At 39.0% G+C, this 25983-nt stretch overlaps 1 protein-coding gene and 1 long non-coding RNA gene across 4 annotated transcripts in view; both read right to left on the bottom strand.

Moving 5' to 3' along the window:
- Window positions 1-25983, bottom strand: part of LOC134799383 (uncharacterized) — a 78034-nt gene that overhangs the window by 395 nt on the left and 51656 nt on the right. The window lies entirely within an intron of this gene.
- On the bottom strand, window positions 1979-18032 carry LOC134799306 (dihydroxyacetone phosphate acyltransferase). 2 transcript variants are annotated; one of them, XM_063771688.1, is made up of 11 exons: window positions 17665-18032; window positions 16728-16904; window positions 14490-14619; window positions 9597-9800; window positions 9227-9378; window positions 5843-6332; window positions 4996-5133; window positions 4523-4602; window positions 3504-3668; window positions 2846-2994; window positions 1979-2218 (listed from the first exon to the last, which is right to left on the bottom strand). In XM_063771688.1, exons 1-11 carry the CDS (start codon window positions 17881-17883, stop codon window positions 2074-2076), a joined length of 2049 nt encoding a protein of 682 aa, XP_063627758.1. In that variant the 5' UTR covers window positions 17884-18032; the 3' UTR covers window positions 1979-2073. The 2 variants fall into 2 exon arrangements, with proteins under 2 accessions (XP_063627758.1, XP_063627757.1); XM_063771687.1 differs by lacking the exons at window positions 14490-14619; window positions 16728-16904; window positions 17665-18032 and adding an exon at window positions 14216-14336 and having other exon boundaries at window positions 1996-2218.

Raw genomic sequence — 25983 nt, forward strand, 5'->3', positions numbered from 1 at the left:
CACAGTTATTTTTTCCGTTATCAGTTCCGACAAATATGTAGTAGGTAAAGGTATACGCAAAGATGTACGAAGTGAGTACGAAGATGTGTATAGTATAAGTATGGTGTGGTTACGAGTATGGTATGAATATGAATATGGTATAGGTGCGAAGGTGCGGGTATATTAGTAGCGGGTATCACGGGTATGAGTACAAGTATAGTTTGGTATGGGCAGTATTGTTTAGGTATGAGTACGAGTATAGTGTGGGATGGGTATGAGTAGACCCACTTGAAACCTAAAAACAGTCTGTTCAAAATCGATTGATCGATTATGGAGAATCAATTTCGCTATATTTTAATGGGGGTGATTATTAATTTTTTCTCATACCCAGTCCAGTCTACAAGTTTTTAATGCAACAATATCAATAACTAGCATTTGCCACCTTGTTTGCCAACTAGCAACAACCTTAAATGGCCATTGGTAAACTTAATCTCGTTGCAGTAAGGTATGCAAATGGTCAGTTAACAGTGTTTACGATGGTAGCTAGCAATTGTTTTACGTCATTAAAACGACAATGCATCTTGTGTAAAATAACCAATCGAAGAGAATTGTTAAGAAAACTAAACCTCGATTTTTTAAATAATGGTTGGATTAAAGAATAAATACGCAAGATGCGTTCAAAATAAAATAAAAACACGCTCAAGCTCAAAGCAAACATGGCTCAAGTAGCACTGTTGACCGTGTATAAACTTATAAAGCTACGGAACCCTCTCCACCGCGCATTTGTTGATACTAAAAAAAAAAAAAAAAAAAAAAGTTCCGTGTTGTTTGTAGTTTTATAGTTATAATTAATAATTAGTATAATTCTTAGATTTAATTGTATAGTTTTAGGTTAACTTCGATCTCACTGTAACACTTTATCAATGTTATGTACTCCATAATTGTCATATGTATCAGTATTTATTACCTTGTAAATGTTTTAGCGTAAGTTATAATATGTATGATGTGGTTGTACTTTAATAAATAAACAATAAACAATAAACAATACTAAGCAGTAGTTTGAATAGCGCTGCTCATTGCGTTCATTTTGCAGCTTTTAGCAAGAAAAGATAGTATATGTGTACTAAAATCGCTATAACTTAAGTATAAGTGTTGTTTTAGTATTTATTATTCAGACGTTATGTCTATAAAAGCCATAACTAACCCATATATGCAGCTACTGAATAACAAATAATATGTGGATTTCATTACAGCTTCCAGTAATAGCGTCCACCTTTATTCAAAAACTAGCATTAAAACAGAAACTGCAACCGCTTTTATACAGTTGAAAGTCTTCACCGACGCTTCTTTTCAGCATTTAGTAGCCACTATCACATTTTTCTTAATATTGTCTGCTTAATATCTCACGACACAAAATATATACAGCTAATTGCTGCTAATGCTGCTATTATGCAGCTTTTAGTAACCACACATGCTTTAAGCTGAATAATGTCTGACTGTGTAAGAAATAAGTATTATTCAGCTTTAATATGCAAAACCGATACTATGCAAAATTTATTCAGCATTTATTGGTATATAGGCCCCACTAGGCCCACATATTTTCTTATTCCAAATTTAGTAATTTCCACCGCTTATACACAAAATTTATGCAATCTTAATTTGAATAAGATGATAATTTTACTCTATTATCCTGCTTGTGTGTTACTTGGGAAAAGGGGTGGGGGGTCTAAAACTCGAAATTTTGTATGACGTAATTAATGGACGACCCATTAGGCGAAATACAACAGATAGTACATATAACAGTTCTTCAACGAAGGAGGTAACCGCTTACAAGGCGAACTGTATGATAGTTTGCCGCCGACCTATTGCAACCTAAACAACAATCTATAGAATAATCATGCTTGTTTCAACTAGATCAGCGGCCCGCGAGCCTCCCTGGCTATTTTGTATGTAATATTGACAAACGATAATGTCTGATAAAGTCATAAATACCTATTAACAAAGTGCGGCCCGCGTCAACTTCGGTAACTACTATTTGGCCCTTGGCTGCTAAAAGGTTGCCGACCGCTGAACTAGACCAACAATCAAGTCAATCTATAGTCTAGAAGCGAGTTTCTGGTCCAAGATGACGGGGTTGGTGGCGGTAAAGTCGACATCGAACTCGGGCAGTACGGAGCTGACGAGGCGGCGGCATTCGGACAATACGGCTGGTGACACGATGTAAGTTTGTTCCGTGGCACTGCAAGGAAAATAGTCATAATTTACTCACAGATCTACCGCTGAAAGATAGTTGAACTGTATAAAAGTGACATCATCGCGTACATGAGCATTTCATGAGAGAAAAGAAATTTTAAAAGGTGACCTTTTACAGAGTAATGGTGACTTGCTTGAATGTACCAAAACGTTAGATTAGCTGCCTAGAGAATACGAAAAACTGCATTCACGAGAAATAATTCACGCAATCACATATTGATTCGCAGTAACTCGAAGCAGCTGGGGTATGGGACAGTGCGCGTTGGAGGGTCTGCCATGTTGTGGCCTGAATCGGAAATATAAACATGTACCTACATTGCCAAAGCAAGTGCTACCATCTACCGTTCTCGTAGTTTTTCTTGTGTTTAGGTTTCGCCATCTTGTGGGCTACATAGTAGGTTTCGCCATCTTGTGGGTACGGAAACCTAAAAAGTACATCCTACAGTAGACCTGACCGCAGCCCCGGACGGCGGCGCCGGCCAGCAGCAGGCCGGCGCAGCAGTTGGCGCCGGCGTCGAGGCTGAGGCAGTAGGGGTGCCGCCGCCCCGCCTCGGCCGCCTCCTGCACCAGTGTCAGCGCTTGCTTGTGTGTACTGCTTGTTAGTAGGACTGACCTCTTGTCCCGGACGGTGGCGCCGGCCAGCAGCAGGCCGCTGCAGCAGTTGCTGCCGGCGTCGAGGCTGAGGCAGTAGGGGTGCCGCCGCCTCGCCTCGGCCGCCGCCTGCACCAATGTCAGCGCTTGCTTGTGTGTACAGCTCGTTTGCTGAAACATATTATCATTTTAATATTAATTATTTCTCTGATCAGATCGGGGAAATCCTGAAGAAAGGCCAGGTCAAGAGCACCCTAAACCGGCGAGCGTATATGAGGAATGTTATGATAGTGAAGGAAGCGAAAGAGGTATGTCAGGACCGTAGCAAGTGGAAGTCCGTGGTCTCTGACTACCCCTCCGGAAAATAGGCGTGATTATATGTATGTATTATTGTAGGAGCAAAGCGCAACCTTCATGTTGATTGAATAAATCTATAGGTAAATAATTACCTATGGTATTAAAACTAAATATGAAATGTTGACAAAATGTACCTATTTTATATTTACTGTGTAAGTGATTTGGTTTTGTACTGTAAACTTATATGTGTGAACTAAACGACATTGAAATTGAATTGAAATTCAATACGGGGTAAGAGAAACATACTTTATTGTTCGCTATGCGATATGGTGTGATGATTCGATTCAAATCGTTCGAATATATTTTATAATATATGACGTTACCTGTGTCATGACATCGGCACAGATGAGCAGTGTGGAGAGGGCAGGCCATATAGCCCATTTGAGCAAATACGACAATTTCGTGTCCGAGCCTGGTGTGAAGGTAAGGTCGTCTTCTGTCGCGAGTACTCCATTTTGCAGGCAGTATTCTAGAGCTTGTGAGAATGTCTGGAATTAGAGCAAAGCTTTAGTTCGACGACGTACGATGTGCCGTGTGCAATTTATGTGGTAACCAATCATTTCACTAAAAACTATATTTTAAATTGGAACAAACAATGCCTAATGTAGTCCATAATATTGTAGCTTCAAAATTGACATTATTCTTTTTTGGTAACTAAATTGTTGAAAATGTGCTCGAATAAGTGAAATCTTAGTTGCTATAATAATTAGGTCCAACCCATAGTCTCATAAAACATGGTCTTCTATTCCCAGAGTGACACAGGCCTACGTCACAACAACATGGCCGCTATATATAGCGCTATCGCATATTATCATATAGCGCTGTCGCATGATGACGTAGGCTTGTGTCAGTTAGGTGACCTAGAAAAGACGGGAATGGAGTACCAGGCGGAGTATATTATTATACCATGGTCCAACCTACTAATTCATACTATTTTGTCATCGCCATCAATACACATAATGAGCGTTTCTTTTAAGTTTTGCCATTTTTATATATTGTGACCTTTTTTGCCACTTTTGTGTTATTTCTAGTCAGGATCGCGAGCCCTTTTCATCCTTATAGGAGAAAAAAAGTGTCCTAAAATTTCCATACATTTTTCAAACTTTCCTTTTTGTTACCGCCATACAAAGTATACGGGAAAATGGTAGCACAATAGGAAAAAAAACTCTGGGACTTTTTTTATCCCATTAGGATCGAAAGAGCTCATGATTCTGAGTAGAAATAACCCAAAAGTGGCAAAAAAGGTCACAATATATAAAAATGGCAAAAGATAAAAGAAACGCTTTAATAACCAAATACCGAAATTCATTTTCAGTTTTATTTAAGTTAGAACTCTGCTTACCGCGGCTTCAGTCTTCTCGAGGTGGAAGAATTCATGTCTAAGCATCGTTCTGATGCGGTTGTAGTCTGCCTCCAACTGCTCTGTAAAATAACCAGACATTTTAACCCTTATAACTTATATGATGTACCTATATAGTTAATTACTTTAGGAAACCTTTGACTTTGACTCTCTAATTTCTGACTATTTTAGATAGAATACTTTTTATTGGCACACCTCAGTAAAACATACAGCTTAAAGAAAAACAATCGAGTAAAGATAGAGGCAGACAACAGGCGGTCTTATCGCTAAAGAGCGATCTCTTCCAGACAACCTTTGGGTAGTGGACACAAAGCATTTTATCAAAAAGAGTAGGTGTTACAAACCGCTGTTCTATTGGTTGTATTGTTGTTTTTCACAGGTTGTATTGTTTTTTTTAGGCTTCGCGACTTCACGCGAGCCCGTTATAGAGGCAAAAGTTATCACTGTCAAATTACCTCTACTAGTTGGTCCCCTAGCAACTATGACGCACAGCACGGCCGGCGGCACGAGGTAGTGTAGGACAGGGTTCACGTACAGTTGGAGCTGGATTATAGGCACGGCGTTCACCATCGTCTCCGCTTTTATTATGTGGCCTGAAAGGTAAATATAAGCTTTACAAAACCACTGCCAACGATTTCGTAGCGCCACGCTCGTAGCCGATCTCAGCATTTTCCCGCTTTGTAGAGGAAAGCGACTACTGACCCTGAGACTGAAACTGAGGACCCGCTGAGCGGGTGCCCGGCACTCGATGTGTTAAAATGTAGGCAAATCTAAGTAAAAACTTAGAAGAACTTTTATTATGTACCTATGTTCAAACTTCTTGAATAAACGTCTTTTATTATTATTATTATTTAAGAACTAAGTCCCCACACATAATCTGATGGAGTCGATATATTTTAACTATAAAACTCCCGTGAGTCGAAAAATATTAATATTATAATATTAATATGAGAATTTTAATATAAATCGATATGTTTTGTTCTTCCTATGTTTTAATGGAAACTGAGAGTGACCTCATAGAATTGCACGCTCTTTGTTAGAAAAGTTAAAGTCACAGACGAGTTCATGTAAAGTACAGTAAATTTTACTAGATATTATGTATTGAAATTTTACTTTTATTTTTTGTATTTTTTTTTTATTTTTTTGTATTTTTTTTTTTGTTTGTAAAGAAACATGGGTGTCAAATAGTCGTAGTTAACAGTATTTATTTATCATAATAACTGTTATTCCTTTTGGTGTTTCAACTACTGTTAACATTTTCATTCATTCATCAGCTGACAAAATTATTCCAAAGAAACTTACCTTTCATTTTCTTCTGCACATCCGCCGACACCTCCATGATTTCACTAGACACCAGCCTGAGTCGACTATGCTGGTCCACCCTCATCATGCTCCTATGAACCACGAGCACTCTCTCCACGCTACTCTTAACATCATTCTCAAATACCGACGCGCCTAGTTGCCTTAGCACTCCTACCATCCATTCAACTTCAGTATAAACTTGTGAGATACTTAAGACCTCACTTTTCATTAAACTTTGCATTAGTACTAAAGCCAGTAAGTTCGATATTGTCACTACAGTATTTTTCTGCTGTAATGTTATCACATAGTTGGCCAAGTCTTGGACATTTTGGAACTGTGCTGGAGTGAGTTGCTGTAGGTCTACAGGTTTGAGGCGCTCGGTGCTTTCTGTAGGGGCGTTGAGGTACTCGCGTACGGAGAGGGGGGTGCCAAGGTTGATGTAGATGTTGCCAAAGTGGTCGTTTAGGCGGTGGAGGGATTTCAGAAGACCCTGTAAGAGGATGGCATAAATGTTATAAGTATTTTTTACGGTCTATTCAATACGAAATAAAGATTCCGGCAAATTGCCAACCTCCTTTTTAGGGTTCCGTAGCCAAAGGGTAAAAACCGGACCCTATTACTAAGACTCCGCTGTCCGTCTGTCTGTCGGTCACCAGGCTGTATCTCACGAACCGTGATAGACATATGAAATTTTCACAGATAATGTATTTCTGTTAATGTTTCTGACACTTAGAGACCTTTACATCTCTAAGTCAACTTAGGCTAGTAATTATGTGAAGCTATACTGTCTTTTTATGTAACATACGACCACAAAATGCCGTGTCTTACAGCTACATGGTATTACTATTTTAATATTAATATAGGCCGGTAGCTTGAACATGTCATGCTCGCTTAAAAGTCTTTACTTACGGTGGCGTCGTTGATCGGGTCGCCACTTCCCCGAATGAAGGTTGAGGGAGGCGATGGCTGAGATACGCGTCATACTCGTGAACGGGTGCTGTTTGTGGAGACTGGTCTGTTTAAGCTAACACAAGCTATTATACTTAGTAACTTTATTTTTATTAATTAATTACAGTGAGACGCCTCATTCTGCTCTCGTATGTTTCTTTTCTCTTAATGAATGTATTAATTATACAGGATATTGACTCTTGGAGACCCTATACATCTCTAAGGATAACTTGATAAACTATATAATCTTATAGTTCTGACACCTAGAGACATTTACACCTCTAAATATTATAGATTTTTTTTTGTGTTTTGTATCTGTATTTTGTATGTAATTCGACATTAAGAGACCATATACATCTCTTAGTAATTGTAATACGTTAGATTGAATTGTTAGTTTTATTTTATAAAATTGTTGATGTTATTATTTTTGCTTGTATGTAAATTCAATGTTGACGTGTAAAAGTGCCCTTGTGGCCTATTTGCTGAATAAATGTTGATGTTTGATGTTTGATGTTTCTGTTGCCGCTATAACAATACTAAAAGTATTACGGGCTGTACGGAACCCTCGGTGGGCGAGTCCGACTCGCACTTGTACGGTTTTTTTTAAAACCATGTGACGGCCATTCCGTCGTTTCGATACATTGTATGTATATTTGATTTATATTTTTATTCGAACGTCGAACGATCAAGTCACGTGTTTTATTTGCGTTATTTTAAGATCTTAATGGTAATATTATTGTAAGTATAATGTTTTACTTTATGCAGAAGACAAAGCAGGTTGTGACGTAGAGTACGAATATCCATTGATTTAACGCTGTCAACGTTCAAAAGGTCAAAGTATCAACTATTCAAAACGAGGATAAATTTAGCCAAAACCCTTTTTTATGTAAAATTATATTTTAATATATCTTACAACTTCATATTTAAATACGTACCTACCTACGTCGTTGCGTCAGTTAAACGCACTTGAAATTATAATGAGTTTTGGCGGATAAAACAGCTTTTGCCTAAATTAGAAGGCTAATTTAGACAAATGCTTTTTTATATTGCCTTGATTATGAATTGAAAACTATGCAAGACGTAAGGTTTAAAAGGCTTCGCTTACCTTGCAATAAATCGTATGAGACGTTTATACATTGCGGCATTTCATCAATCGACTGTAGGTACCTATTTGTTGCACCTGCTTAATAAGCAATTAATGTATCAAACATCGCAGAGATTTATGGCAAGGTCTGTGGACCACGATTAAATAAGGTCTGTGGAGCTCTTAAGTTTAAAACCGTACATAGGCAAGAAACTGTAAGAATTATTAAACCTTATTCAATTGACATAATGTTTTAAGAAGCAAGTTCAATCTGACAAAAAAGTAGAGTATACTGTAGTCCCTTCCAAATCAATTTATATTAGAGATCAGGACGACATTACAGTGTTGCCACTTTTTAATTTCTACTCTTTTTTTACAGGCTGTACTGTTGCCATTAGGCATAGCACGAGTGCGCCGTGACAGTATTTTGTGCGCGAAATAGACTACACGTCTTTTTCTAATTGTTAAAGAGATGGGTAGTCTATCTCGCATGCGTCATATTGTCGTGGCGCACTTCTACTATGCTCTTGTGTATGCAGTGTAAATAGTGTTTGAGAGTGAGGTATGTTTACATTGCGTATACTTATCACATGTGCGCGAAAACGGAGGTCAACACGCTAGTTACTGTTTACTATGTTACATCAGCGTGTAACAAGGCAATAAGCAAACCGATAACATGATAATAATGGTAACTTGTCAATCAGTTATTGTCGGTATTTCCTGTCGAAGTACTTATATCACACGTAAATTAAAAGTTGATAATGTTTGTGACTCCTTTGTATTATTTTTGAGTGTTGGGAGTACGTCTACGAACATCTGTGTTAGTTAAAGTCGTGTAATCAAATGCTTGGACCTATAAAATCTAACAGCACAGCTGTTTTATTATGTCATTACATTTTGCATAACATACTTATGATTAGAAAATAGCTGATAAGTCTTTGTTCGTATCTAAACCCTAATAGCTTATCGGATTTCTAATCTAATCAATAAATAGTATTATTAATACATTGACATCGGTCCCTAAGCAAACTACTTACTACGTTTGTAATAAATAATAATACTAATAATTGAACCATAATCTATTTTCTGTAGGTAATTATATACCGTTGGTTAGTCTTGTGATGTCGCTTACTTCTCGCGAATCACGCCCTTAGGTCATTATAATACGGACTATAATCGTACTCACCCCGGTGGAGTCTTTAGGTTTCGGCACGCCCAGATGCTCGTAGGCGGACAGCCCATGTTCCATGAGACGGTCGTAACTGATGTTGATGCGGACGATTGTGATGTCGCATACTCCACGCGAACCACAGCATTAAGTTTACTGTAATACGGACTATAATCGTACTCACCCCGGTCGATTCTTTAGGTTTGGGCACGCCCAGATGCTCGTAGGCGAACAGCCCGTGTTCCATGAGGCGGTCGTAACTGATGTTGATGGGGACGATTGTGATGTCGCTGACTTCACGCGCAAACCATGGCACCAGACTCATTGAGAGCATACCTGATGAAATATAGGTACTTACTTAATACATATTTATGGGGAGGGGACGTCAAATGTATTGCTATTTCTACATGATTTGTACGTAACGTCAAATAGCCATGTCAGTCCATGCAAAAGTTTGCGCAATTGTGCAAGTTTTTCGGCAGAGGGGTAAGCTCTTAATGGCCACTCCAGTTATTAAAGGTAAGAGTACACTACAACTGTCCTCAATTCCTCACCATATTTAGGAGGCAAGCTTTTATTGCTCCTGCTCCTCGTCCCTTCGAGGAAGAACTCGATGGGCGAGCAGTGTTTCGCCACCAACGTCCGTACGTATTGCTTGAGCGTGGCGGCGTAGAGAGGAGCCCCCACCAGCGTGCGGCGGATGTAGAACGCGCACGTCTCGCGCATGCGCCGCCCCACCACCGCCATGGAGTAGAAGTCTGGTCATCAAAGTCATTAAAATTAAAAAAAAACTGGAGTCGGACTCGCCCACCGAAGGTTCCGTATTTTTTAGCATTTGTTGTTATAGCGGCAACAGAACGTTTCATGAGGTACAGCCCGGTGACAGACAGACGGACAGACAGACAGACAGACGGACAGTGGAGTCTTAGTAATAGGGTCTAGTGTTTCAACCAAAAGGGAACATAAGGTAGATTTGACCAAAGTATTGTGTCCAAAGTAGTCCATTTAAACATGCTCGCGCGGGTTCGTACCTGGTGCAAAGGTTGATCATCGCCATAGAACGTGGTAACGCGGCAAGTGTGATGGGCACCTTTGCACTCAGTAAAGCTCGCAGTGGTCTTTTAGAATAGCATAGTAGTTTACTTATTAAATTATAATATACATATATGATATATTTAAATTTTACTTTTATGATTGTTTATACCATTAATTTTACTTTAAACATTAATTAAATATAAATAAAAGTAACAACAATAGGACTAAATAACATAACAAATTTACATGAAATTATAATACAAAGGGAGTTTTAATCATTTTACGGTTTCACATAAGACTACGGACATACATACCTACTATGAAATACGTAGGTACAGTCAGCAGCAATAACTATTGCTAAGCGGGTGAGATGTTCAAAATGATCTTGACGCGACTTTATTGTTAAGAGAATAAGAGCGCGTTAAGGTAATTTTGAACACCTCGCCCGCTTAGCAACTTCTGCTGCTGACTGTACAACATGATTCGGAGAGCCTGGGTCTCCATTTTTAGGGTTCCGTACCCAAAGGGTAAAACGGGACCCTATTACTAAGACTCCGCTGTCCGTCCGTCCGTCCGTCTGTCACCAGGCTGTATCTCACGAACCGTGATAGCTAGACAGCTGAAATTTTCACAGATGATGTATTTCTGTTGCCGCTATAACAACAAATACTAAAAACAGAATAAAATAAAGATTTAAGTGGGGCTCCCATACAACAAACGTGATTTATGACCGAAGTTAAGCAACGTCGGGCGGGGTCAGTACTTGGATGGGTGACCGTTTTTTTTTTGCCGTTTTTTGCATTATGGTACGGAACCCTTCGTGCGCGAGTCCGACTCGCACTTACTATTACTTAAATGTTACTTGTCGTTTATTGACCTGCTTATCTTTGTTGATCACTAGGTATTCAACCTGCTATTTATTACTATCACATACATTTTATTTTCACAGCGGTAAAACTTATTTGATTTTATATATAATAATACCTAACGTAAACATATAATAAAAGTACCTACTACCTTTATATTATAAAGGTATTATAAAGGTGGTAGGTACTTAAGTGTAATTTTTTTTGACGTTGGGTAAATTATGTTTACCTAAATGAATTTGTTTGCGTCAAGCGAATATATATATACGTCAAACCTACATCAACCTATACTTGATTTAAAGTTCTATAGATATATATTATAGCAAAGAGAATAGATAGTATAGAGGGGTCCTGACATAGTAAATTTTGTAGTCACAGTAAATTTACTGCCATTTATCGACACACGATTAAAACTCAAAATGAAAACGTATAATACTATCGAAAAAATTTATATATATGGATAAATTATTTTATTATTTTTATATCATTTTGACCCACGTTCATTCACTGATACCTATGTGTTAAAATTGTTAAATATGAAACGGTGTCGTCAACGCCATCTAGCCGACCATAGGCCAAAGGTGTATGCGCCATCTATCCGAAAATGACTTTTTCTTGATTTCCGAGGCACGTTTTTTTCTTAGACTTTATTCATCTTATACGGAGTTACATATGTCTTTGATTATAGGCAGATTTACACGCTGTAGGTACAGATTAAGCTTTAACTGCGAAATATAAGTTTCAACTTACTATACATATATGTATTGATTTTGATTACCTTGCCCCCAACCTGAGAACCTACCGCCAGTATCGATAATCGACATTTCATTAGCTGCTTAATTCTCTCTCACTCTTGTATATTCGACCGAAAGAGAGGCAAATACACGAAAAAAGTGGTTCGCAGTCATAATAGCCCTGGGCGATTAGGTGTAAAATACTACCATGTCAATATTGACGCGTGTACGCAACGCAGTTGTTTACAAGGCTACATTACGCGTAAACATTTACTTTTCTTTGCTAGGTATGTCGCAATTCTTATCGTTTATCGGACTTCGGACTGTTAACGCCGCCCTAGTGAGTGGGGGATATATTGCTTATTTGACAGCTGTCGCTCGCTTGTATTGTATGTCCTCCACCACCAACTTCGCTTCGGAAAGCTAATTAGGTTGGTATTCCAACTGTCCAATTTCTTGGTCTTTCTTTCACTAAGCAAAATGTGAGAATTGGACAAAGAAATTGGAATATCAGCTAAAGGCGTGTCCAGACGGGGACAATTTTTGGCCAATCTGATTAAATTGTCCGATCAAATCAGGCCGTGCGGACGCAAACGCCAATTTGGCTCGCAGAATTCAACCGCCTATTATGACCGATATTACCGATAAAATGGGATGCGGACGCAAGAATACCAATTTGTGACGCTAGTATTCGCGATTGGGGGCATTTTTTTTTTCATTTAGAGCGCTTAAATATCACCATAAATTTAAAATTGGTGAAAGTGGCCAAATTGGCATTTGCGTCCGCACTACAACAACCAACAATCGGAATTTGATCGGACAATTTAATCAGATTGGCGAAAAATTGTTCTCGTCTGGACAGGCCTTTAGATACCTATTTTTTTGTCATAACATCTTGTGAGAAGGAGGGTGAACTTTACACGTGTACCTAATTACGTAATACACAAATAATGATAATAGGTTTGACGACCGGTCTGGCCTAGTGGGTAGTGACCCTGCCTATGAAGCCGATGGTCCCGGGTTCGAATCCCGGTAAGGTTTGTGTGATGACACAGATATTTGTTCCTGAGTCATGGTTGTTTTATATATATAAATATTTATATATTATATATATCGTTGTCTAAGTACCCACAACACAAGCCTTCATGAGCTTACCGGGGGGCTTAGTCAATTCATGTAAAAATGTCCTATAATATTTATTTATAGGTGTACTTAGAAAAATAATGTGAAGTATTCATGTGAAATCGAAATTGACTACACATATAGCCGGCTTATACGATACGGATGCTAGTTTGTTAGTACCTATTGTTAGTTCATTCATTATTTACTATAATAATTCTCTAATAACGTAGTACAAACGTCATTGAGAAGTGGTTTCAACCCGTCTTTTCGCTATTGTAGTCTTTATTTATAACGATCTAAAGTCTATAACAGAATGATTATAATAAATTAATAATGCAACTGTTTACTTGAAGCTTGTGTCAAGGCTTAGATTGTTGTCATAATAGTTATTTACGATACAAGTGCGGAAAAGAGGAAATTCGAAACGAGTGGCGATAAATTAAAACACGACCGAAGGGAGTGTTTTAAATCGACACGAGTTGCGAATTTCCTATTCGCACGTGTATCGTACAACGTTTTACAGTACATATGGCCCTTTAAACTTTTGACATACGCACGAAAAGTGCAATTTTACGCACTAGTGCGGAAAAATAGGACCATATGTACTGTAAACAATATTTACAGTACATATGGTCCTATTTTCCCGCACTAGTGCGTAAAATAGCACGTTTCGTGCGATGTCAAAAGTTTAAAGGGCCATATGTACTGTAAAAAAAATACACGTCCGAATAGGTAATTCGCAACTCGTGTCGATTTAAAACACTCACTTCGGTCGTGTTTTAATTTATCGCCACTCGATTCGAATTTCTTCTTTTCCGCTCTTGTATCGTAAATAACTATTGTATATGTTGTATTGTAGAATTGTAAAAGTTATCTAAATATTAAAACTGGCTAAGGGCATGTCGGGCCATGCTCAGTGTAGGGTTCCGTATTACCCGTCCGTAACAATAGGCAGGCTTAAAAGGGGGCTATTGATATTATGCACATAACAAGCATTACAAGCAAAAGGGACTATCTGAGCAGCACTTGTACGTATTTTTACTAAGAGCAGGGGTGCGGCAAACTCGGCTCCGTTCGGCTCATCATTGGTCCGAGCATTTATTAGGGTTGACACAACTTGATGTCCCTTTGCGTGCACGACCACAGATAAAATAATGACTTGAATTTTGACAACCCTAAATAGCCGAAAGGGATAGTGCCCATATATTAGAAAGGGACAGCATGATTCGACCCTGAACCGCTGTCAAACTTTGGTTTTGTAGGAAGTTTCCTTTCTGTACGGTAGTACTATTACTTATTCTGTGCTAAGAGGGAGGGACTTTGCGAAAACATTAAAAATTTCAAATACAGGCCTTGCAATCTTCAATAGACATTTTTCTTCACGACTCGCAATCTAGGTATTTCAAAGAGACTTACCCATCCCTGCAGCGACGGCGGGGAAGTCGATATCATAGTGGTAGCACAGGTATGTCATCACGCAGAAGTCTGCGTAGCTGGGGTGTGTCAGCAGGAAGAGCACTGGGTTTGATCCCATCACCTCTTTAAAGACTTACCCATCCCTGCAGCGACGGCGGGGAAGTCGATATCATAGTGGTAGCACATGTATGTCATCACGCAGAAGTCTGCGTAGCTGGGGTGTGTCAGCAGGAAGAGCACTGGGTTTGATCCCATCACCTCTTTAAAGACTTACCCATCCCTGCAGCGACGGCGGGGAAGTCGATATCATAGTGGTAGCACAGGTATGTCATCACGCAGAAGTCTGCGTAGCTGCGGTGTGTCGGCAGGAAGAGCACTGGGTTTGATCCCATCACCTCTTTGAGCTGAAATTAATGTTTCAAAATTTACCAGCTTAAATTTAACACATTCAGTGCCAGCGTCAGCTACACAGTACTAGCGTAGCCGATGACACGGGTGAACCCTTATGTAGCGAAAAGCGCCTATGAACAGAGAACAGCGGAACACTGCCAGCAAGTGAATGTGTTAACTCTGTCAATTTGACAAAGAGTCAAATGTTGATTGGGGCCTATTTACTACGTGTAGGACGCCGGTAGATAACATTTGCAAATTATTCCTTTGTTAGAGAGAGAGAAGAGTATTTCACAGAGTCACAATGGAAAAATTGTTTCAACTAAAATGACAGTCTCTCTGAAACTAGGCCAAATCCAGAATTCATTATAAAATATTTTAGTCTCAGAATAATCTGTAAATATTCCTAAATAACATATTAGGTACAACAAAGAAAAACAAAACAAACAATGACTTGAATAAGCAATTATTTTAGTCTGTAAATATAATTAGGAATACATTGTTTAAATTATTTGGTTTAAATTTGGCTTGGCACCGACTTCAAACATATCAGTTGGTAACGCATAGACATAAAAAAGGATAATATTTTATTTCATCCTTTTTGAAGTCGGTTTCATTTTTTTTGTAAAAAGTTTTTATTTTACCATTTTTAGTAACAAGATCATGTTTAACACTAAATTCGTGTACCTATTACTTTAGTAAATATGTAATCAGGAATTTTCTCGAGTCCGTCTGCGAAATTATAATTCCTGTCAACTAAATCCATCCGCCCGCCCCGCCACTAAAAAGTTACATTTAGATGCATAAGACGTTAGCGAATATGTCAATGTCAAACTCGTGGTAAGGCTACAGTTGCAGTACATCAAATTGGTGGTTTTCGGAAGCAAATGCTCGAGTTACTTTAGAAAACCCCGAAATCACTTAACACATGCCTTTAGAAATTGAGGAGTTCCCTCAATTCCTCATGGATTCCATCATCAGACCAGAACCAAAAATAATACGGAAACACCTTGGAGGTAACTTCTTCCAAACAAAAAAAGAATTACTCAAATCGGATCACAGGTGCCGGAGTAAACGCTTAACATACTTACATTTAAAGAAATTATCATCATTATCATCAAAATAATCATCATCATCAGGTCTACTTCATCAAATTTGTGGTTTTCGGGAGAAAATGCTCGAGTTGCTTAAGAAAATGCCCAAAACACTATGCATGTGCCTTTAAAAATTGAGGAGTTCCCTCAATTCCTCATGGATCCCATCATCAGAACAGAACCAAATTAAAATGGGACCAACTCGGAAGTATCTCCTTTCAAACAAAAAAAGAATTACTCAAATCGGACTACGGATGTCGGAGTAATCGGTGAACGTACATAGAAAAAAAAAAAAAATAGCCACAACCGAATACAGAACCTCCTCCTTCTATGAAATTGAAGTCGGTTAAAAAAAGGAATTAATTTAACTAATATTTTAAGTGCTACCTAAATGCCACGAGTTACCGATGTATATTGATAACCAACAATAAGCACCCTTTTGGTTGAGAATGGCTCATTTATGATATAAGAGGTAAAAAAGCAGACGAATCGTCTGATGGTAAGCAATTACAGTCGCCTGGACATGGACACATGCGGTGGTGGCCGAGTGGATATGACGTCCGACTTTCAATCCGGAGGTCGCGGGTTCAAATCCTGGCTTGTACCAATGAGTTTTTCGGAACTTACGTACATTATATCATTTGATATTTACCACTAGCTTTTCGGTGAAGGAAAACATCGTGAGGAAACCTGCATAATTACATCTGCGAAGAAATTCAAAGGTGTATGTGAAGTCCCCAATCCGCATTGGGCTAGTGTGGGGACTATAGCCCAAGCCCTCTCGCGCATGAGAGGAGGCCTGTGCCCAGCAGTGGGACGTATCTGCTGAATTATTATTATGGACACCTGCAACACCAGTGCGGCCTTTTATATAGTTTGTCAAAGGACTGTCTCATTTCAAACAACATAGAGAGAATCATACTATCTTTGTCTTACACTAGTACTAGCACCCAAAAGAATAGGATGAGTATAGTTTTTTTGTTCTTATTTACTGACAAATTTGCTTTGACCAACTATAGTTAACTCACCTTTAATACTGAAGGTTCATTAACATAGATCCCTATCTTCATCATGAAGGCGATCTTGAGGAACACAATCCCCATCCAGCGGATCACATGCAGCTTCTTCTCCAGCCCCATCTCTTCCAGGTATTGCTCTACTTCTTCTTTTAACTTCTCTTTTGGAACACCCGTTCTCAGACTTTCCTGGAATTTAAAAATAATTGAGAATGCCATTGGCATCTTAGGGCCACCCCACACTAGCGTCTTTTGAGCATCACCGTCTAGTCAGCGCCATGGAAAATGGCATCGCGGCAACGTTGCGTCTAGCAGCAGCCAAAGAGTTGACTAGACACCAATGCTCGGGAAACACTAATGTGAGATGGCCTTTATAGGGAAACTTCCAATTGATATGGTAGCCATCCGCCCAAGTTTACCCAGACTTATCCATGAGTTTTGAATGAGAACAATTCCAACAAAAAAATGGATTAAAATGCTTTTTGAGTTCAGTGCATGAAGAAGAAACCCTCTGTCTAGTAACTCCTGTAATACTTTGTTTTGTAAATTACAACGATCCTCTTTGTTGATATTTATACAAATAATGCCTTAGTTATCCAGTATTTTCTGCTGGAAATATTTGTCAGTTTTATACAAAATATTGGTCTAACATTGAAAGAAATACCTCAATATTTAAAAATAAAAGAATACAGGCTGGTTATAATCAGGGCTCAGAACCGGTTTTTTTTTAAACCCGAAATAGCACCATTTTTTTATTATATTATGCTTTTACGTAGGACTGAATCATGTATTTAGGTAACAACTTCGTAGTATTAGATTGTCCCATTAAAAATGGAATAATAAACCAAAGATCGAAAAAGAACGTAATAATACCGGTATTTTTTGTATGAAGAAAAAACCGGTTCCGAGCCTTGGTTTTAATTTACAAATATAATTCTTAAATTCTTACCGCCTCGATCACAGTTTCCAAGAAGACCGAACTGGCGGCCGCATCCTTCAGATCCTGAGGGCTGAGGTACTTGTCCATCACCAGGGTCCTCTGCGGGTACCAGGCCCGCGACATGAACCTGAATATCCCACTCTCAGTCCTCCTCGGCTCCATAATATCTCTAAAACTCACGTTATCACTCATTTTTATATTTTTCGCTTCATAAATACCCAAGACCATTAATTATACGTATCTGAAATGCCAATTAGAAATCTTCTCACGTTAAACACATGTCACATCAGTTTTTAAAATATCCATTTTTATAATTAACAATTATTTTATTTTATTAATTGCGGAGCGCATTGAACAAGCGCCGTACGACAAAACTCGTTGACAATCTGGTTGCCACTGACAGATGAACTCATACTGACAACTGACATGACAGCATGTATTTTTTTGGTAGATAATGGTGGCATCGAGTCTTTTAGCAGCTTTTAGTCAAGGGCTCCACATACGTGCGGGAATCACAGAACACTTACTATCAAAGAATATAATACTCACTAGGAGCTTACTATACTCTTTGCAGAGAGCGAAGACTTCGCACCAACTTCGCACACAAGCGTGGAGCCTTGTTTCCAAGACATTTCACCTCAAAGAGTATAGTATAGTACTTCACCCACTTATACAATATAGTTTGGTAAGCCATTTCCGTCAGTAGAAAATGGCGGCAAATTAAAAAAAAATAGGTGCGAATGGTGCGATGGGTTATCCTCCCAAAAAAATTTAATTTTGCGCCTTTTATTACTGACAATGTGGGTTTGCCAGAGTACACATTCGTGTGTTCTTTGATACGCCACGATTCGGGCGCGAGTGTAGATCGGGGTACATTAATTGAATTTCCATTGGATTCAAAAAATTTTTTTTTGACAACTTTCATACTTCCGTCTATCAGTCCTAGTAAACGTTTTTATAACGCCTATATGTTCCTATATGTGCCTATGTGTGTGTGTTAGTAATACAGGATATACATCAAAGAATATAATACTCACTATATACATACAATGGAATACTTAATGTATTCTGTGCTGAATAACACAAAAATCAATAACGAAAGATATTAAAACACAGAATTCTTGAAAAAAACTTTATTCTTATACAAAATTTCTTGTACACATAGCCAGTAGTCTACAGTCTGGCCATGGTAAGGCACCCATCAAGCTGTATGTGAAGTCACTGCGAAGAGTGTCACAGTCTCACAGTCGGTGCAAACTAAGATCCGACTCTTGTCTTGCCAAACTACAATTTTAAAGCTCCCTGCCCAGACGTATTTTTTTTTATTGGCAACACTGATGCGAGTGGGGGGGAAATACTTAAATAATACTTCCTTCCTAAGGGTGGTATTCCACCTGTCCAATTTCTTTGTCCAATCCAATGTCAGTGCGTCTCACTCTCTCATTAAAGATTGTATAATTTATTCTAGCCGGGAGCTGGGGGCTTGGCTCGAGTCATGTACATTGTACGAGAACAAATACGAATGAGTGAAAGAAGGCTAACGAAGAGAGTGTATAAATAAGGGAGAAGTGGAAGTGGCAGTTGGAAGGGGTAGACCTCGGCGGACTTTCTCAGATCAGATCGGGGAAATCCTGATAAAAGGCCAGGTCACGAGCACCCTAAATCGGCGAGCGTGTATGAGGAATGTTATGAAAGTGAAGGAAGCGAAAGAGATATGTCAGGATCGTAGCAAGTGGAAGGCCTCTGCCTACCCCTCCGGGAAATAGGCGTGATTATATGAATGTATGTAAAACCCTTATTTATTTTAGAGAGTAGTCTCTCCAGACGCTTAGCTCGTGAATGTGATAGAATCGGGGCAGAAAAATAATACTGGAGAAACGAATCTCGGAGACGCAATACACATGGACAAAGAAATTGGATAGATGGAATACCACCCTTAGAATACAGCTTATATTTCTTAAACGTTATATTTAATATACTTTCTAACAATAACAATCATTAATCTTTTTAATTCTTAAAGGTTCTATAATTCTATATACCTACTAACAGTTTAAAAAAAGTTATCATAGTAACAGAATTGTTAGGTGGGTTTAATTTAGATTATTTGTTTAAAAAAACCCGTATAAAACGCAACATAATTACAGTATATATGTTAACAAAAATGTAGCTATTCTAGTATCTTCAAATAAGAATTATAAAAAACTGATTTGTTGCAAAAGAGTCACAGCTTAGCTTACATCAAAAAATAGTCATATTTCTAAGTAATATTTCAATGTTTTTTTTGGTACAATGACTACCTAAATATTTAGATTATAATATATGTACCTATTCAATTAGGTATTTGACTTCTAGTCAAATCTGTTTCTTTTTTCGAACTGTCAAAACGATTTTGTAGCTACGAGTATGGAATTATATGAAACACTAGCATGTGAGTTACAATCAAATTACCTACGCTTTACAGTTTTATACGGGTTTTAAAATAGAAATTGTGTCTTCTGGTGCTTATTTCATGCATGGTGTAAAATATTTTATTTTAAATACAGTCAAATACCATATTGATGTGCTCAATTGAATAAATGAATAGGTACATGTATAGAGGTAGAAGTATAATAATTTACTTAACAAAAACACAAAAGTAACTCTACTATAGCTATATGCTAATATAGCATATAGGGTTACCGTTACCTATATGCCAGTCTTACGAAACTCCTATATAAAAAAATAATGTATGGAAATCTCGTCTCAGTTCGGCCAACCTAACAAGATAAATAATAAACTGGCAACACGAAGGCAGAATTGTCAAATACTTCAATTTTCAAAACTAAACCGTGATGAAAAGAAAATATTGTGATTCCGTGGTGTTTTACTTGTTTTCTATCATTCATTCGGTTTTCTCCATCTGAACAGTGCAATGCGTCGAGTTGAGCAATTAAGTTCCTCCGTAGTGTTTTAGTTATGTGTGATATTTTCCTATTCACAAACAAAAGACGTCGAGTTGAAGCAGTGTGCTCCTCCGTCCGCTGTTTTTGAGTAAGATTACTGAGATAGAGACTCATTATGGGTGGAAAGAGCAGAATTTGTGAAATTTGTGGCGTTAGAGAAAGACACCGGCCGGGATTCTTTGCCAATTTCCCGATTGATGAGCAAAGGTATGTTTGTCATTATAAGATTTACAAGCAATTATTTACTAAATATATTGAATTGTCGGGTTTCACTCTCTGTCTTAGTTTGTCTGTAATATTCTTATGTAAAATTTCTTTCTCATTTTCCTAATCTTCGTTCATGGCATTTATGACGATGCGTCATCTATCATGAATGCGTAAATCACTAGAAGCACATATACTCCACAGCATATAAAAGTATTTAAGTATAAATAAATTTGACTCTGAGTATCATATATTTTTTGGGGCGTCTTTGTATGGAGGTAGAGGAGACGCCGTTGCACATCCTCACAGAGGTGGCGATCACAATAGATCAGCGATGGTTGCAGTGATACATAGGCTTTAGAGCCTTAAATAGCCCCTAACACGAACAAGAAGAAGAAGATCATACATTTATCAGTTATTGGAATTGCCTGCCTGCCTGCTTTACAAGTACCTAATAATAAATAAAATATGAGCTGTAGACCGTCGATGACAATAATAAAAAAAAGACATTGTAATTTTTTAATCGTGAACAGATTTTGCACAAGTGCTTGCGCACAATGAATTGGTGCACTGTTGGGAAGTATCTATCTCATATAAATGAGCTATCTCAGGACTGTACTGATAGACTTAGCCAAGGCTAAATTGGTAGTGATTGTGATAGCCCAGACGGAGAAAACGTGATTTTAACATAAAACTTGTATGAGATTGATATTTAAATAACACGTGCACCGTCATGGCTATGAAAATCACAGTGAAGTTAGCTTTAGTCTAACTCTAGTTGGCTAGGGCCTTCTGCGCCTGGCTTGCTCTAATCTGCCATCTGTAATAACCATGTAATAACCACAAGAAAATATTATTTTTATTGAAAACACAAAAACGGCTCAACTGATTGTGAATACTTTTTGTTAAATTATGAATCTACTTTTATCATATTGATTTAACATATTTATATTCCTCAATAAATTTCCCCCCTGTTTAAAAATCTTCACTTTCAGAGTGATTATTTCCACAAGTGTGTATTCACAAATTGATCGATCTATTCCTTAAATGCCTTAAGCGACGCTGCGACTTTAAGCTATGACTACGATCCTAAGTTGTTTAAAAGGAATAAACCGGTATTAGGGTGGAACAAATATGTACACAAGGCTCACATGGAGGCTAAATATAAATTTAAGCTGTGGTTGTGGCATGGGCAACCTAGGTCGGGTCAAATTTATGACGAAATGTGTGAAACCCGGAGGATTTTCAGGTCTCGTTTAAAATGGTGTCAGAAACACGAAGAGCAGATTAAAATGGACATCATTGCGGAACACCATTCTAAGCGAGATTTCTGTAAATTTTGGAAATCTACCAATAAATTGAGCGGTAAGCCGGGTCTGCCCGTAAGTATCGAGGGAGTGAGCGAAAATGGGTCTATAGCACAACTATTTAAAGAACATTTTGCTGTTAAATCACCGTTGGGACCATCACGGGCAGCGGGTGCTGGAGGTTGTGGGCCGTGTGGACAGGAGATGAGAACTCCATTTAGCGTAAAGGACGTTAGGAGTGCCTTAAGGTCTATCGCGCGAGGGAAGTCTCCTGGTCACGACGGCCTCAGCATCGAGCACCTGCATCATGCCGGCCCACACCTGACTAGGGTACTGGCGATGTTATACACCTTTTGTATGCAGCACACTTACTTACCCGCCGACATGACGAAAACAGTGGTGATCCCAATAGTGAAAAACAAAACTGGCGATGTCAGTGACAAATGCAACTATAGGCCCATTTCGCTCGCTACGATAACTGCTAAGGTGCTTGACGGTCTGCTGAATTGCCAAATAGACAAGTATTTAAAGGTCCACGACAACCAGTTTGGTTTTAAAACGGGGTTGTCTACAGAGAGTGCGATTTTGGCACTGAAGCAGACCGTCAGGTACTATACGGATAGACGGACGGCGATTTATGCATGCTTCCTAGACCTATCCAAGGCATTTGACCTGGTTCATTATGACATTCTGTGGAAAAAGCTGGATGAGCTAAAAATGCCAGCTGACGTGCAAGGTATATTTAAGTACTGGTACCATAACCAGGTCAATGTCGTGAGATGGTCGGACGCATATTCGCAACCGTACGGGCTCGAATGCGGCGTGAGGCAGGGCGGGCTGACCTCGCCCAAACTGTTTAACTTGTACGTAAACGCCCTAATAGAGGAGCTGAGCAGCACCCGTGTCGGCTGTCACATAGATGGGGTGTGCGTCAATAACTTAAGCTACGCCGACGACATGGTGCTGCTCAGCGCTTCAGCTTGTGGGCTTGCCAAACTCATCTCAATTTGTGAACGATACGCGGCTAGCCATGGGTTGGTTTACAACGTCAACAAAAGCGAATGCGTTATTTTTAAGGTCAAGGGTAAATGCCCGCCGGCGTTTCCACCAGTTAAATTAAATGGTCAACCTCTAAACGTCGTTGACCAATTTAAATATTTAGGACATCTGGTGAACCCTGACCTTAAAGATGATGCCGATATTGAGCGTGAGCGCAGAGCGTTGTCCGTCAGAGCGAATATGATAGCCCGCAGGTTTGCTCACTGCTCAAAAGAAGTCAAAGTCAGTTTGTTCAGAGCCTACTGTACTAGTTTCTACACGAGCAGCCTGTGGGCAGACTATACGCATAAACGGTACAACGCTCTGCGCGTTCAATATAACAACGCGTACAGGGTGCTGATGGGGTTGCCCAGATTCTGTAGCGCGTCAGGGATGTTCGCGGAAGCGCGGGTAGACTGCTTCTACACCACGATGCGCAAACGAGCCACATCCATGGTGCGCAGAGTACGGGCCAGCTCCAACAGCATCCTGACCATGATTGCGGACAGGGTTGATGGCCTGTATATAAATAACTGCTGCATGATCCATGTGCGCAGGAATAAGTAGGTGGGGGGATTTTCTCTAAACTGTTTTATTGAGAAAATCTGCTTATTTATTTATTTATTAGAAATAGTTATTGTAGTAGTTAATTAGCTAGTAAGTAAATAATTGTGTATATTATATTATAGATACTAACATTAGCCTTAAGATAAAAACTGTCACTAACACTATTGATCCAAGTTGGTCGCGAATAAATGAATTTATTATTATTATTATTTGTATGTCTTTCCCATCACGGAACAATGGTGTTCCGGACCTTTGGGAGGCGTGCGCGGAGCCGAAGCCAACACGTAGAGGCCCTTTTGACACTTTAATGAAATGTAAGGGGTACACCGAGCGGAGGCTGCCCTTGCCCGTGTCATGGGACGCACGCAGAGGCAGCACCCGCCAGGGTGTAAGGACTATTGAGAGTTGATGGAATCTAAAATGAACTAGGTTATTGGGTGAAAGCGATGGACTAAGAACTGAGCTATGGGGTAAAAAACCGGACGCCTGCCTAATAAAACGGAAATATGCAATTTTATTTCCGGCAGACGGTGACTCGCCCTCACAAGATGGGCCCCCACAAAAAGCGACATCTAGGATGGCTCAAGGGCAACACCGGTGTGAGCGGCTCAGGGGTGTCGAGAGGTGTGCGCCGCTTTCTACCCAGTGGCTGTTAACAGCCACTGTGCCAACTCGCGTCTTATGCATATTTCACTTCCACCCCTGGAGCTTATAGCTCTAACGACTCCACTCTGGCCGGCCGGCTAAGGCAAGCCAGAGGCAGAGAATCCTGTCCCACCCACCCTCCTTGCGGGTAACAGAACTCTCCAGGAGCACTCGGGTACGTGAGGTCGCTAATCCCCAACAGCTCGCCACAAGCTGCCCTGCGTTGACTGATTGCACTGGTAAAACCAGCGGGCGATGGGGTCGTCACATCCCTACGCCTACTATTATTATTATTATTCAAATTGTTTAGGGGCATATATGTCCAAGTGTCAGATAGGCTAGGTGTCATAATGTCCATCGTCAATTAGTCCGAATGTAATAATGTCCTAATGACGGAAAGTCCAGATGTGATAATACAGATGTCTATAAGTCCGGATGTTATGATGCTCTAATATCAAAATATCTAGGTCTCACAATGTCCAAAATGTAAAAAACGTCCACATGTCATATCATGGTGTCAAAATGTCCAGATGTCATATTTCCTGTATTTCAGGAATTCCCATAGTTTCAAAAGCTTTTAGGGTTAGGGCAACATTAGCAGAACTAATTGGCAATAAAATTGTATCATATTTTTTATTTTGATAATTACAAATAGGTTTCCAAGCCAAGTACATTGTACTTGCTAGTTATTTGTTCCCGGGGTCAATAATAAATGTAGTAAAAATTCAATATTTGTTTCATAGTTAAATTGGTAGCAGTGCCATCTTTCTCATAAACATAAATATTTGGACCATTTCATAGGCATAGCAGGGCATTGTGAATCCGATGTTTTGAAACTTGGACATATATTATATACCCCTAAACAATTAAAAAAAGGGGAATGACCCCTGTTCTAAGTCATGGCTTGTCCAACAGGTCTCCATCGCCATAAAGCGGGGTAACGCTGCTAGTATGATGGGGACCTTTGGACCCGGCATGGCTCAGAATGGGTTTTAGTTTCTTAAAGTTTTATACATACATAATATGTAAAATGTATAAGATAATGAAATAAATTACACTTAAATTAAAAAAGGGTTTATCCTAACTTTATTTGTCTCATGATGTACTGTCAGAATCAAATAGATACAGTGACAGCCAAAGTAGCATAATATTATATGTATACTAGCTTCTGCCCGTTACTTTGTCTGTGTAGAATGTTAATGATGATTTATAAAAACTATCCTATGTCCTTCTCAGGTTCTCAAACTATCTCCATAACAACCTTTCTATCTATCTGTCTATTATCTATCTAATTCAGTTTGAAATCATAGTCTTTAGAAACCATTAACTTTGTAACAATTTAGAGCTCTATATCTAGTCAAGATATAATAATTAGAATTATGTTTTTTTGCAGGTGTAGAACTTGGGTTCAAATTGTTGGTAAAGAAGATCTAGTGCATATACCAATTGAAAAGCTTCACCAAGTTCGTTTTGTTTGTGGAGATCACTTCAAAGCAAAGGACTTCAACAAAAAAGGCAATCGCCTGAAAAAAAGGGCTTACCCTAAGCTGCACCTCTCTGCACAACCATTGAGTGACCATCAATTAAAAGATTTTCCTCAACATGTTGCAAGCAAAGGTATGTGT

The sequence above is a fragment of the Cydia splendana genome, chromosome 18, assembly GCF_910591565.1.
Source record: "Cydia splendana chromosome 18, ilCydSple1.2, whole genome shotgun sequence".
NCBI lineage: Eukaryota > Metazoa > Arthropoda > Insecta > Lepidoptera > Tortricidae > Cydia > Cydia splendana.